General features: G+C 34.7%; 2 protein-coding genes and 1 pseudogene across 7 annotated transcripts in view; 2 read left to right on the plus strand and 1 right to left on the minus strand.

The window, feature by feature from the left end:
* Window positions 1–14207, plus strand: part of LOC136981430 (anaphase-promoting complex subunit 13) — a 424687-nt gene that overhangs the window by 320743 nt on the left and 89737 nt on the right. For 4 of the 6 annotated variants that reach the window (XR_010881704.1, XM_067277754.1, XM_067277751.1 and 1 more), the window contains exon 1: window positions 12860–12941. The exons of 1 other annotated variant lie outside the window; for it this stretch is intronic. The gene's annotated coding sequence lies outside the window, so the exon portion shown is untranslated. Of the gene's footprint in view, window positions 1–12859; window positions 12966–14207 lie in introns of those variants that run through there. One more of the 6 variants, XM_067277753.1, reaches the window with a different exon arrangement.
* On the plus strand, window positions 8459–10009 carry LOC136981422 (uncharacterized). The gene is made up of 2 exons (XM_067277741.1): window positions 8459–8812; window positions 9016–10009. The coding sequence occupies exons 1-2, from the start codon at window positions 8476–8478 to the stop codon at window positions 9972–9974; spliced, it is 1296 nt and encodes a 431-aa protein (XP_067133842.1). The 5' UTR covers window positions 8459–8475; the 3' UTR covers window positions 9975–10009.
* On the minus strand, window positions 10354–12242 carry LOC136981389 (uncharacterized; annotated as a pseudogene).

Here is a 14207-nt window from a genome sequence, read left to right on the forward strand (position 1 = left end):
AATTGGTGACAGTAAAAAAGTTCAGGTGCAGCATTGCTACAAACTTTGTACGGGTTAATTATTGTCACCCTGTAGTACCACAATTTATACATTGTCATTGATAAAAAAAAATTAAATTATATTTTAAGTTAATAAAAATCAATCTTGAAAGTGTCGAAAAATCGATTTTTTTAGGTGCCGCCCGTACGGAATAAACTCGTAACTGCAAATATCAAAAGATGGGTCTGGAAATTTATTTTTTTATGAGCCTTATATCTCGAAAACTTAATAAGTGATTTAAAAAATAGGAAAATAGTTTTGAATATATTTTGCTTATCTACCCATAGCTCGTTGGAGTGTACCTCGTACTGAAGCACAGTGTATAAAAATAGTATGTATTTCACACCCCCCTCGCCACTTAGACTACGACAACAAGTCGATCGCGCCTCATTTTTAAGATAAAAAGTAGATCTTATGTACACAAAAGTTGGCCACCCCTGCCCTAGTCGATATAGAGACAGTGCACCGATTCAACTCTACAGCTTAGGATATAGATCAGACGTGGACAAATGCGGTTCTTTTTGAGTTACATGCAGCTCTTTTTAAGTTACGTGCAGCTCTTGATGAAAGAGTTAATTTCTGCTTTTTATTATTATTTTTATAATTTTATTTTTATAATTTTGTGAAAATATGTTTATTAAAAAAAAATCAATATTTGTTTTATATTATATTTATATTATATAATAAAATCGCACGTTTTACCATACTATCCACCACGACAGTACAGAAATGCGGCTCCCATGCATTTTGCAAAACCCACATTTCGGCTCTCACTGAACTCTTGCTTGCCCACCCCTGATATAGAGCAAGGGTCGCCAAACTTTTTTAATCGTCGACCCTCTAAGTTTTCGAAACCTCACATCGACTCTCTAAAGTTTTCGAAACCTCACATCGACCCCCTCCAAAAAGTTTGTGTTACAAGCAAAACAAAGCACTTACTATTTTGATACATTTCTTTTAATTTTGCATTTGTTTTTCATTTATTGTATATTTGTTAATAATAATTTTTGTAACTGTCAATCAGTGAGACGGATAAGCTTGATCCTTAGCTCCCCCTTATCCTTAGCCTAAGCTTGATAATCGACCTCCTAATAATGTTATATCGACCACTGGGGGTCAATATCGACCACTTTGGCTACCCCTGATATAGAGGATACAGAAGTCGCAAATTCCAATAACGAAATCGAGATAGATTACGACCTAAACGAACCTATGGAGGAAAACCACTCTCCAATTGAAGGAAAAAGACCTAGATCACCTCTAAGTGACTCCGATGTCGAAGAAGACGTACCGGAAGACACAAACGATCCAACATATCAACCCTACGACAGAGTCCTGATATAAGAAAGCAAACTCAATCCCGAACGAAGCAATGAACCTACCGAGCAAAGACAAATGGATAGAAGCCATGCAAAAAGAGATGCAATCACTAAAGGCTCATAATGTATGGGAAACTGTAACCTTACCATAGGGAATAAAGCCCATAAAATGCAAATTGGTATACAACACCAAGCTGCGACAAAAAAAAAAAAAAAAAAAAAAAAAGAAATTTGGATAAAATTCAAGGTCAAAAAAAGTCCAGATACGAAGAACAAATTAGGCAGGAAAACACATATGTAAATCTCCGCACCCAACCCATGGCCAAATTAGGCAGGGAATCTGTCGCGGCCATAATTTGGCTATGAGAGGTCGGCGGATATATCTCTGGTGAGAGGGTGTCTTTGTAGCATTGAGTACCAGGTGTGCTTGTCATCCGTGTAGAGCTCGTGAGACTTTTTGTAATTAACTATAAAGTTATGTTGTTAAAGGCTTAGATTAATAGTGAATACAGTATAACATGCGAAAATAACGTAACAATTTTCATTTATAAAAATTTGTACAATTGTTTCTTAAAACAGTTTAATTTTTTGATTTTCAACAAAAGAAAAAAATTGTAGTAGTTTGTAAATGTTGTAGAAATAAACGATTATTTCATTTTTATTGAGTTTAAAACTGAATTTATCATTGATTAATGATTGAAAAATTTTAATTTAAGAGGGAAGGAAAATTGTTGGCCATATGAACTTCATATGCTTTTAATGTGGGAGAAAATTAGACTGTTGAGAATGAGGTGTTTTTTGTGGTTACAAATAAATTAAATATCTGATTATTTTTCCTTATCATCAACGAACCAAAGTACATTGTCTCACAAAAATTTTTAAAAATTCCATAAAATTACGCTAGTAAACTTCAAAGCTTAGCATGGCTATATTCCCATCAGTTACCTTATATTATTCTTAATATATGTATAATAATATATATAACTGTATTAAGAAATATATGAAATTATAAAAAATTCGTTAAAATTAAAAATATATTTTCTATCATAACTCTCCAAATTTTATCGTTTTTGGGTCAGACAATCGTTAATTGTCACAAGTCGAAACATTTTGTTCTATTTTAATGAAAGTTGTTGGTTATTAAGTTGTTGAAAGTTATTATTTTATTTTCATTCATAAAATTAAGCAATTGACTGCCTTGTATGATTCTATAAATGAAATTGTAGGATTAATGGAATAAGGAAAGGTGACTGGTGGGCCATCTGTCAAAAAGAGATGCCTTCTGGGAATTCTTTCCATGGAAAACTAACACCTATTAGAAGACAACTGAAAACTACACCTGGCCATCGGACGATTGGTCGAACGGTTAAGGTGGAATCTTACCGCTCTGTGGATCCGGGTACGAATCCGAATTGTCGAAATACCCCTGAAATTTCTCGTCCGGGTGTGTCGGATCCCGTCCCTCGTTTCTTTGGCATTATGGGCCTGGTTGAACTCATAATGTGATTGTTTAAAAAGTAGTCCTAGTGACCACAGGGTGAAAGTAGTTTAAAGAAACCATTGGGCAGCGGCTCCCAAACAACCGGAACCGTCGCACGGTGTAACACCAGTAAACATGGTACTGTTCATTGCTAACGTGGTTACGCGTTGGTTAACCACGTGGTTTTATTCACGTGTCTAATCTAAGTAGGGGCCAGATTTTCGTAGAAAGTTTCTCGGAAAGTACTTTCCTCGGCAGATCGCTTGCGTGTTCCGTGTGAAGCCGGGATTTCGCCCCCCATCGGCAAAGTGGTTGTCGAGCTAAAGTCGTTAAATCAATGACTTATTCCGTAAACAAGACCGAGGTGGCCGAGGAATGGGTGCGCGAGACGATTTAATTGTCACATTCCCGACCTAATTGACAGATCCCCGATCGTACATCGTGAGAACGACCGAGGGATCGTCCGCCGGGGTAATTTTGGGTCATCGTTTTACACCAAGTTCAAAGCGGGATTCGTCCGGCTCTCCTACGGAGGGGGCGGTGGTCGGGGCTAAACGGTCCCAGCTGCACCTTCTCCGAGTCAGAAAAACACATTTGGAGTGTAATTTACGGGACCGTCGTCCGGAAAAGGGCTTGACCCGACTCGGACGGGGAGCGGCCCGGATGGGGGAGTTCGGGGATTTTCAGCGACCCCGCGGCCCGAATCGCGTCCCTGGCAACAGACGGAGACCGAAGAAATTCCAGAGAAAGTGTTGCAAATGTAGAAAATATAAATGTTGACACAAATGCTAACGCACTTCGTAGTCAGGGTAATCTGGTAAATAGTGTACCTGGTGCTGTGCCTGTCGTGGAGTTCTTGATACTGATGGCATTATTTGTGGTGTTGGTAGTACTGTGAATGATGCTGGTGATAATGTTAGTGGTGCCATAAGAAGAGCTTTAAGAAAAGAAAATATAAGCAAAGGATCAAAGCACTGAGTAAATTTGATGATTAGAATTAAAGGTCAGTATCATTAAACAGAAAAATTTATTAATTTATTATTGAATGAAATCAATTTATTATTTAATTATTTTGAAAGTAATTACTATTTACTTCCATATGCAAGTATGAATATTTCTTATATATACGCATTTTGCTCCAATTTGTAATTATTTTAAGAAAAGTTAATTCTTGTTTTGAAAAATACAGACAAAATATTTTAAATAACCAAATTCCCTTGAATATTAATTTTTATTTATATAATATTTTGTATTAAAATTACGTCTTTTTCTTTGTAGATAACCTATATATAATTGGTGCACCTCAGAGTCAAACTTCCGGTTTCATTTCTACAATATAATAAATGTTATAATTTTTAAAGAACATCCAACATATAACCGCAATATTAAATTATTAATAAAGAGCTCTGAGCTGTAAAAATTTTCTTTGTTTTATTCTTAGTTGTTCGATTTAGGTTTATTTATACACCTGGGCGATGCCTCCCGGGAGGTCTTATGGTAAACTGGTCACTATTTTGGAGTTACTAACGTCAAGAAAATCCGGAAAACTCTACGTGGACGGCCTGTTGGCCAGGCGGCAGCCCACTACCGACACACCAGTGATTGGTGATTTCATCCACACGGCCACTGTGGGCTCCATTTTTTTCGGAGTTCATGCATCTTGAATTTAGAAATTGGCCCAAAATCTTTAAAATCAAATTGTTGGGGATATGGAACGCCACACTTGGGCAATTTGCCAAGGGGTGTTTTCGGGACGACCGCCCCTATGTATATATTGAACATGAAAAGAAAGTTCGGAAAAGTCCACATGGACATCCCATGATCTGACATAAACCCGCTACGGTGTTCAGTGATTTTATCCACTCGGAAACCAGTGACCGAGTGGATAAAATCGAAACCGAAAATGTTTCTAGCAAAAGATTAAATTCGTGAAAACAATTTACTAAACTCTCCTCCTCATTATATTTGTAAGGTTGTCGACAGGGTGCAAACTATGTCAAGAGGTCGAGCGCTCGCAAAGGGTCGTATGTGGGCGATCGGCACTGAGACAGACTCTACGGTTATAATAAACCGTTCATTTAACACGAAAGAAGCTTACAAGATTTCCTCGATCTTGGAAGTTCTAGGTCGGCAGCAATCTCTGGGTCTTCCCCTCCTTTCCAATATAGTCCCATTTTGAAGTAGTGTCCCTGGGCCGCGAATGGCCAGTTCCCTCGACGTCTCGACGACTCCGGGACGATGCGGTCGAGTTCCGTTGATAGAAAGATGTCGATCCGAGATCGGGAGACGGAGATGAAGATGGGCACGAGACATACACACAACAATAGATCCGTTACTTGGAACTTTCGGGAGAAGAAGCCGTCGCGTCCTTGAATTCTCAGGTTTTATCTGTTTTCCTCCGATTCCACTTTCCGATTGGTCTCTCCTTGTCACCTGGTGACAATTCGAAACCTTTCGGGGGCGCAGGAGAGGTCAAAATCGAAGTTTAATTCGATTCCCATTCGGAGATAGACGATTTGCGTTTCTCCATTGTTCTATTGTTTAAAAGTTCGCGTCGTTTCATTAGGAAAAACTATTTCTAACTTCTATTTTTTTCTCTAAAAAAAAGATAATTTTTTCCTAAAAATAAATGATTTTAACGCGAATTTCAGTGAGGTTCGGACCTGTCCAGAGCCTCACATATTCTCGGACCCACCACTGGCCAAGCGGTTCCGTTCCCTGAACACTGGAAGTTCGGTCGTGGGTTGGCGCTTCGCCAGGACGGACTGTCCACGTAGAGTTTTCCGGGTTTTCTCCAGGTCTGTAACGCCTGAATAGGTGCCAGTTACCCTTAAAAATACTTCCGGAAGGCATTCCCCGCAGTCGTCAGATCGCTCCTGTTGTGTTGCTGTAACTTAACTAAGCAAACATTTATTCTTAAATTACCATCGGAGAAGACGTCAAAGAACACGTTCGTAATATCTGACGTCTTGGATTTCAACTTTCTATAATTCGGATTTATAAATCTGTGCAAAATCGAGTGACGTTACGCGAAAACTACGTTAGGTAAGATGTATTTTATATGTAATCGGTTCAAAATGCTTGGATGTCTTTTAGTGAAACTATTTAAATTGTCATCGTAACCTTTTGCTTTTATGTAAATTATGCTAGAAGACGTAACTATAACAACTAAAATAATTTATTGAACATGGTGTGCAAGAAAATCCAACTCACATGTACAGTACGTATAGAGTACGTTCTTATGGTAAGGTAGTGTTATGCGAAAGTAAAGTAACGAGAGCGTCACAATAAGCGGTCAGTGGCGTAGCGAGAGGGGTTCAAGGGGGTGTATCATGCCCGGGCGCCACTCGCAGAGAGGCGCCCAAATGGTCTCCAAGACAAACTATATGTGTTTCTGGAGAAGGGATGGGGGCGCCAATAAAGTGTCGTGCCCCGGGCGCCAGTTATGTTCGCTACGCCACTGTAAGCGGTGATCACTGTATACATATATAATTTGGTAAGATTGTAGATGGACACTGTTGGGACCTTAACAGAGCTATAGACTATGTCCATAGGAACAAAAAAGTCGAACAAACCGTCCTTTACATGTGACCATTCACGAGATATACAGCTTCCGAAATCTGCGTACTTCCGGTAGGGTTGCCAACTGAGTGGGTCAGAAATCCGGGAGTACTCTCGACTGCAGCACTTTACCTGACGGGAAATTCAAAAGTACGATAACCATGTATATCAAACCCAAGCTATTTAAACCACATAACTGATAATCTAAGCTTTTAAACCCATAACCCGGGGGACAGTTAATAATGTAATTACAGTGGACCCCCGATATAACGCGCATGTCGGGCGGGAAACTGCACCCGCGTTATAAGGTGAACCGCGTTATACCGAGCGACGCGCTGTAACACGGTTCACCTCTTTACTTTAGCCATAATTCAAGCTTTCCTTTCACACTGTAAGCTTTTCATCATGCATACAATAATTAAACACTATTCAAAATACATGCAGGAACTCAATACATACACAATTACTCAATACGCAGTAACAGTAAATTACTCACTAACGCCACACGGACCTGTACAAACGTGTTTGAGCTTATCGCGTCGCGAACATTGCCCGCGCTATAACCGAGTGCGCGATATAGTGAGCAGCGCTATAACGAGGGTCCACTGTATTTAATCTATTGTTTATGTAAAATAAATTGCAAAATATCTTTTCGGAATCCATAAAAACGTTTTTTATATAAACAATAAATAACTGTGGAGTTTAAAACACTTAGGTTATGGAGTTATGGGGTTTAAAATAGCTTGGGTTTAATATATATGGTTTTCGTACTTTGAATTTTCCGTCAGGTAGGGTGCTGCATTCGAGAGCACTGTCCGGGAGGTGAAATAAAAAAAAAACAATGAAAATCTAATATTTTTTACACTGCAAGCAGCTTGCACTTTTGAATGGAGACGATAAAATCATAAAATTCTTTACAGGTGTATTTGAAATTTGTGCACACTTGTATTTCAATTTTACATGTGTTTCATTCGGTCGATTACGACTTTCTGACCAAAGTTCGTTTACTACGCTGAAAACACATTCAGCAGCGGCGTTTCCGTTAGGGATCGATAGAGTGAATGCAACAAGTTTTTTTATTTCTTTGCCAGATTCACCCACACATTTTTCAAAAAAAAAAAAAAAAATGATCCAACGTAAGTCAAATTGATCGTAAAATTGATTCAACGTAACTCTTTGTTTTGCTTGCCGCAACTTCACGAATTTCTCTTAGTAAACAGTAATCGTCATACAATTTATCCTCATTTATAGGCACATTCAGAAAAGAACTCAGATCTTTTAGTTTATTCTAACCAATTTCTTTGTCCATCTTGAAAATGATCATTGAGAAAATGATAATTCTAGCTGTTATGTCATTCTGTATGTTTTGAGGGTTGAGGGACAGTTTTTTTTTTAAACTCTTTCCGCCCTGTGGGCACTAAGAGGGCCTCTTTTAGTAGGCCCATTATGGTTCGGCCAGGCCCACAATGGGGCGACCGGGCGGTGAGGGACGGGGCCCGACATATCCGAACGGACCACTCCCCGAAAAATTCCTGGAGATTTCTCGACCCGTTTGGATTCGATCCCGGGTCCCCCAGAGCGGTAGGCTGCCACCTTGACCGCTCGGCCATCCGGCCGCTACGGTTGAGGGACAGTAGAAGCTCCGAATTTTTTTCAGTGCGGGCGGTGCAAAAACATCCGGGAGATTTTAACAGCGCTCCTGGAGTCGGGAGATTTTAAAAACTAAGGGTCTTTTTTCGGGAGAATCCCGAAATTCCGGTAGAGTTGGCAACCCTAACTTCCGGGCGAGATCGAGAGTCGCGCCCGGAAAGTTAGGGTTAAGCTAAGCCTATCGCGTGCTTAATAGACAGGCCCAGTACGGTAAGATATTCTAACGATATTTATCGGTAAAGAATAAAGAAAAATCCGACGCTTGACTTCGACACTTTGCTAGATATTGGCTTCCAAATGTGAAATCTCAATGGCGGCTGTTTCGGTCGCCATCTTGCTTGCGAACGTCATGTAAATTATAAGCACGGCAACCGGTGCCTATAACAAATAATAAATGCATTAACTTCTATTCGCGTTTTTCACCGGATGCTCGCCCTCTGGTGTTTAAGAGCAAAATTATTCTATCTGGGTCGTTCGAATGTTCCTTGTGTATTGTCAGCAGTAAAGATGACTAGTAAAAGGAAAAGTAAAGCTTTCTGTTGTGTTCCAAATTGTAATTCCAAAGCCATACGTGATCCCGATGTAAGTTTTCATGTATTCCCACATGAAAAACAGATGATTTTACGTAAATCAGAATTCGGCGAATCTCAGAAATGTAACCGACGGAAAGAGTGGATTCGACTGCTAAGAATTGGCAAAAAAGTTAAGAAATATATGGTAGTATGTTCGAAACATTTTACTCCTGAAGATTATATTTTGTCATGTAAGTATGCTATCAAGTTTTTATAAATATGTTTAGAATATTGTAATTTGATAGTATTAAAAAATCAAACTGAAAAAGATTGCATATATTCTAAATATAAAGTAATTTAGTATTTGTATACGTTTTTAACCTATACTATAGGATTATCTTCAATAAAATCTAATTCTATTCAAATTGTGAAATAATTTTTATTTAAATTTTAGCATATGCATGTAAAAGAAGACAATTAAAGAAAACTTCCGTACCAAGTTTACTTTTGCCGGAGAGCAGTATTTGTACAAAAACATGTTCTAAAAGAATTAAAAGAAATAAGTTTTCAGAAACAATGTATCAAACAGAAGAAACTTCCCATGCAATTGATTTTGAAATTAATGATAGAGAAGCTGCTGAAACACTTTTAATGTTATGCAATTCTAATTCTGATAAAAATTTAAAATATCACAGATCAGTTGGCATACAAATATCCACTGGAGAATTTTTGGTAAACATACGTAATTTTGTTAAGACAGAATCCCAACTAAATTCCATTACTGGTATACCCACTTTTAAACTATTTAATGCTATTGTTAAACTTTTTAGTGATGTATGTAAAACAAAACAAATCAGTAATACTAATTTTTCTTTCGAAGATAAACTTTTTATGGTCCTAATCAAAATGAAATTAAATATTTCTTTTTCTGTTATATCTTTATTTTTTCATTGTTCTGTACCAACTGCAAGTAGAATATTTTACTCAGGTGTGAAAATCCTTGCTTCAGTACTTAAGTGTGCAATTGTTTGGCCATCAAAAATAAATATTTTAGAAAATATGCCTAAATGTTTTAACAGGTTTCGTAATGTAAGAGTAATTTTGGACTGCTCAGAAATTAGAGTGCAGAGACCAAAGTGTTTAAAGTGTCGAATACGTTGCTACTCTCACTATAAAGGTGGCACAACTATAAAATTTTTAATAGGTGTTTCACCAGGTGGAATTGCAACGTTTTTAAGTAGTGTATATGGAGGTAGAACTTCTGACAAGGCAATCTTTGAACAGAGTGACATTTTGAATTTATTAACACCTTATAGTGATTCGGTGATGGTTGATAAAGGCTTTTTAATTGATAAACTTTGTTTAGAAAAAGGAATAGAAGTAATTCAACCACCATTTTTGAAAAAAAAATAAACAAATAAATGTGAAGCAGTGAGAACAAAGGATATTGCATGCGCCAGAGATGCACGTTGAAAGATTTATCCAGAGAATTAAACAGTTTAAGATATTTTCAGCAAGACTTCCCTGGAAAATGACTTCTGTTGTCGATGAACTTTTAATTATTGCAACAGCTGTAGGAAATCTTTCTCCTCCTATACTGTCAGATGACAAATTTTAATTCAAAATTACCATATTGTAAATAATAATTTTAATAATTGTGTAATTGTTTATATTTTTAATACATTATCTCACACAAGATTTTTTTTTACAGTTTTCATTTAATAAAAGATATTTACAACAAGATATTTCAATAATTAGAACATCCATATTAAATAAAAATTATGAATTAGAAAAGAAAAAACTTTTTAAATGTTTATATTTACAATGTTTATACACTATTCATTACTTTCAGTAAATAAAAATGGAAGCATTTTATTAAAATATATTTCTTTTAGTACTGAAATAAATTTATTTAAAAATTCATCATCTTTTTTTACTTCAAAAGAAATAAATGAATTATCAAATGATGAATATATCACAAAATCGCATACTGGCAAATTAGTTAACAACAACCCTAGCTGAACCTGACCGTAATATTTATGTCTCTTTCTTAATTCAACATTTTCACCATTAATGGTAATAAACTTCAACACATTCTTTTGAATTAAGGCTTGGATAGGTTCATTCCTCCCCTTTACTGGACACTTTATTTCTAAAAGAGAAGTTGGAATATTTTGTTTCATTATTATTCCATCAGGGGTATATCCTAACCATGGCAAAGCTGGTGAAATAATAAGGCCAAATTCTACAATTCTCTTGCCAGAATGTGAAGAGTATAATTGTCTTGCATCATTTTCGTGCAAAAGGCCATATGCCGTATTTTCATTTCCCCAAAAAATATTCCGTTTTGAAAATTTTTCATTCCAATTTGGATTAGAATTTTAATGATATGTATAAAAATTATAGCATATATTGCCTGTAATTCTTTTGCTCCTCTCCTCCTTCCATAATATTTTATTTACTTTGCTTTTTAGGCATATTCTTTTACATTCTTCAATACTCACCATAACTTTATTTTTATAATAATCCATCAGACTTTTTGGCAAGTCTTCTAAACCGATATTTTTAAAAGTTAATATTAATTCTTTTTTTATAATACTTGTATAATACAATTTATTACAATTAAAAACTCCAATTGCACTAAAGTTTAGAATGTGGGAGAAAATAGCATTGACATCATTATTCTGATCAACTCTGTTGATCTCTCTATTTATCTCTGATAAAGATGCAAGGCTTTTTCGTCCTTTCCTACAATAATAATAATAAACTTAATATATTATATACCAATCATTTCATATAATTAAAAATTAAAACAGATAAAACTTACATATGTTTTGTTAGTGAAGAATTTGGCATAGCTTCTGTTAAAATGTTTAAGCACTTTTCAGAATCAATATCTAAACCTATTCTGCTGCTATTAGATCCAGTATAGCAAAATTTCTTTATTGAAATTATTTCATAATTAGACTGGACATTTTCTTTTAATTTGTTCCAAGAACATTCCAAATCTGTCTTGGATAATTTTTCAAGTCCTTCTATGTTATTTCTAAAGATAATGATAATTCATTGTTAATTAAGCAACTATCCAATCATATATTAATTGATATAATTGAATAAATTCATTATAATTTTAGTTATTTATTTATTGTTACAAAAAAAGGTAAAATAAAAAAAACAAGCGGAAAGAATTTAGCATAATAAGTAAAATGTAACGAATTGCTAGATTAAGATATATTGAATCTAAAAATTAATATAAACATCAGTAAATCTTAAAAAAACCTAATTAATTAACCTTCAGCACTAATTAGCTACTTATATTACACTAAAATACGTATAGTGTTGTAAAAAACCAAGCTTACCTGTTAAGAAACAATAATACTGCCAAGCAATGTTTGCATTTTCCCGATTGTCAGCTTTACAGGAACAAGTTATGCTGTCAATTTTATATGATAAATCGATAAACTTTAAAAATCCAGTAATTCTGTGTGGGACAGAAGTCAAAGCTGATGTTTGCAGACAAAGAGCACAAAAATGTACAGAACGATCTTGCTCATTTTTCTCGATAATACCACATAAAATGACGTGTCCTGCTAGCAATAATTGTTCTCCTTCTATAAAATTTCTCGATGAACTGCTACAAGCAGCATATTTCAATATCTCAGATAGTATATATAATTCATTTTACGTTGACTACTTTCAAGCGACCCAGATGAAGTAGCCATTTTGTAAAAATTCAGCGCTCTCTATAGTTCATGAAAAACGCGAATTGACTGAGAGTAATTTTTACTTTGAACCAGTACTCTGCCTATTTTCTAGGCTACGCGTCATTCAAGACGAGCGACGCTCCATATAGTCATGCCCTTAGGTGTTAGCTATCGCTCGCGCCTCAGTGCCTACGTGGGGCAAAACCTCACACCCCCTGAGTATATAACAAAGTACTCCATGAAGAGCGAAGAAGGCTGTTCAAAGCCATCATAGTTCCGTGGGCTGAATAGTTAAACGCGGCGTGACTGCAGTCGCAGCCCGGAAGTACGCTGATTTCTGGAAGCTGTATCAAGGAAAGGCTCACATGTACAGTACGTACAGGTATGGTTCCTGCGTTGTTACAAGGCCTATAAACACGTTTATAGACCTTGTGGGCGAGGATACATTTACAGAAAGTTTGGTTTTCTGTAGACGGATGATCCAAAATATTACCTCGAAAATAGCTATTCTTTGGCTTAGAAAATTGATACTAATAGTTTAAAATATTTTTTAGCAGTTTATTTAATATAAAAACAACAGATTATATTATTTACAAAACAAATAACTTGATAGGTTTCTGTGTTTCACCTTGAGGTGGCGCTACTCGTCGATCCATGTGTTATTTATAATTCAAATGTAAGGTTTAGTGTATAAATCTATGTAAGATTTATCCTTTTAATAATTTAATAAATTTTAACATTTTAAAAATGATTGAATATTATAAATGATAAAATAGCAATAACAGACAAAAAGTTACACGAGTTCATGATGTTATTTTTTGATATATTGTTGGTGATTTTGAGGGTGTATATCCTAAATTTTTTAGAATTAGATCCTATTCTTTTAGAAACAGAAGCCCTATAATCAAAAGAATGTAGTTAATACATTCAGCAAGTATATACCAAAACTGTAGTATTGAAATATATTAATTTATCATTTTTTACATGAAATCAATATCACTGAATATTTCTTAAAAAGATAATAGATTTGAATACTTTTTATCCATGACATTATATTGATTATACCAAGAACCTATAATAAATCGAGTTTTAAATTTAAAATACTATACTTTAAAATACATTTGTATCATACTATAAATGTGTTTGCATTATGCATCTATTAAATGTTATATTAAAATTTGCAGCGTGTTTTCCTACGATACATATTTAAGTATAAAATTAATACAATATGTTTAAAAGCAAAAAATAAATCAATAAACAGATAAGAAACTAAGCATTAAAAATACTTAAATTTTTCTACATATTTGTAATTTATCCATCATTTATTATTAAAAAAAAACTGTAAATGAAGTTGTTTTAAAATACTGAAAATGGCTAATAGATATTATTTTTATTGCTACGCAGCATTATTTTAATCTTGTGGTAATTATAAATCCTGTTAAACTTAAATTTGACATTCTCTTTGTAAACTATACTTGTCATAAATCACAGTACTACTCAAACCTTCAAGAATGCAGTATACTTCTAAAAACTGATTAAATTAATTGTCATTAGATATAGTTTTCTATGTATTTAAACTAAACAACTATCCAGTTTCATAGGTGATTCATACAGATTATCTTTCTGTATATGATGTCATATTTATGAAACAGTTGGAAAAATAATTACAAATGTGGATAATTTATTTATTTTTAAAATAATGTGATAAGATGAACATTGAGCTTTTATTATATCTATTACAAATGTAATCACTTATATTAATAAATTATAGAGTTGTTTAATATTAATTGAAAGTTAATATTAAGTAAAAGATTGTTATGCAAGCAATACATTAATATTCAAATTTGAATTGCAATATTTGTTTTTAAATTTCTTTAATGATAAATTTTAATGTATATTAATTTTTCAATCATGTCAAGTTGTTTCACAATAATTTCATAAT

The sequence above is a fragment of the Centruroides vittatus genome, unplaced genomic scaffold, assembly GCF_030686945.1.
Source record: "Centruroides vittatus isolate TY-2023 unplaced genomic scaffold, ASM3068694v2 contig_754, whole genome shotgun sequence".
Taxonomy (NCBI): Eukaryota; Metazoa; Arthropoda; class Arachnida; order Scorpiones; family Buthidae; genus Centruroides; species Centruroides vittatus.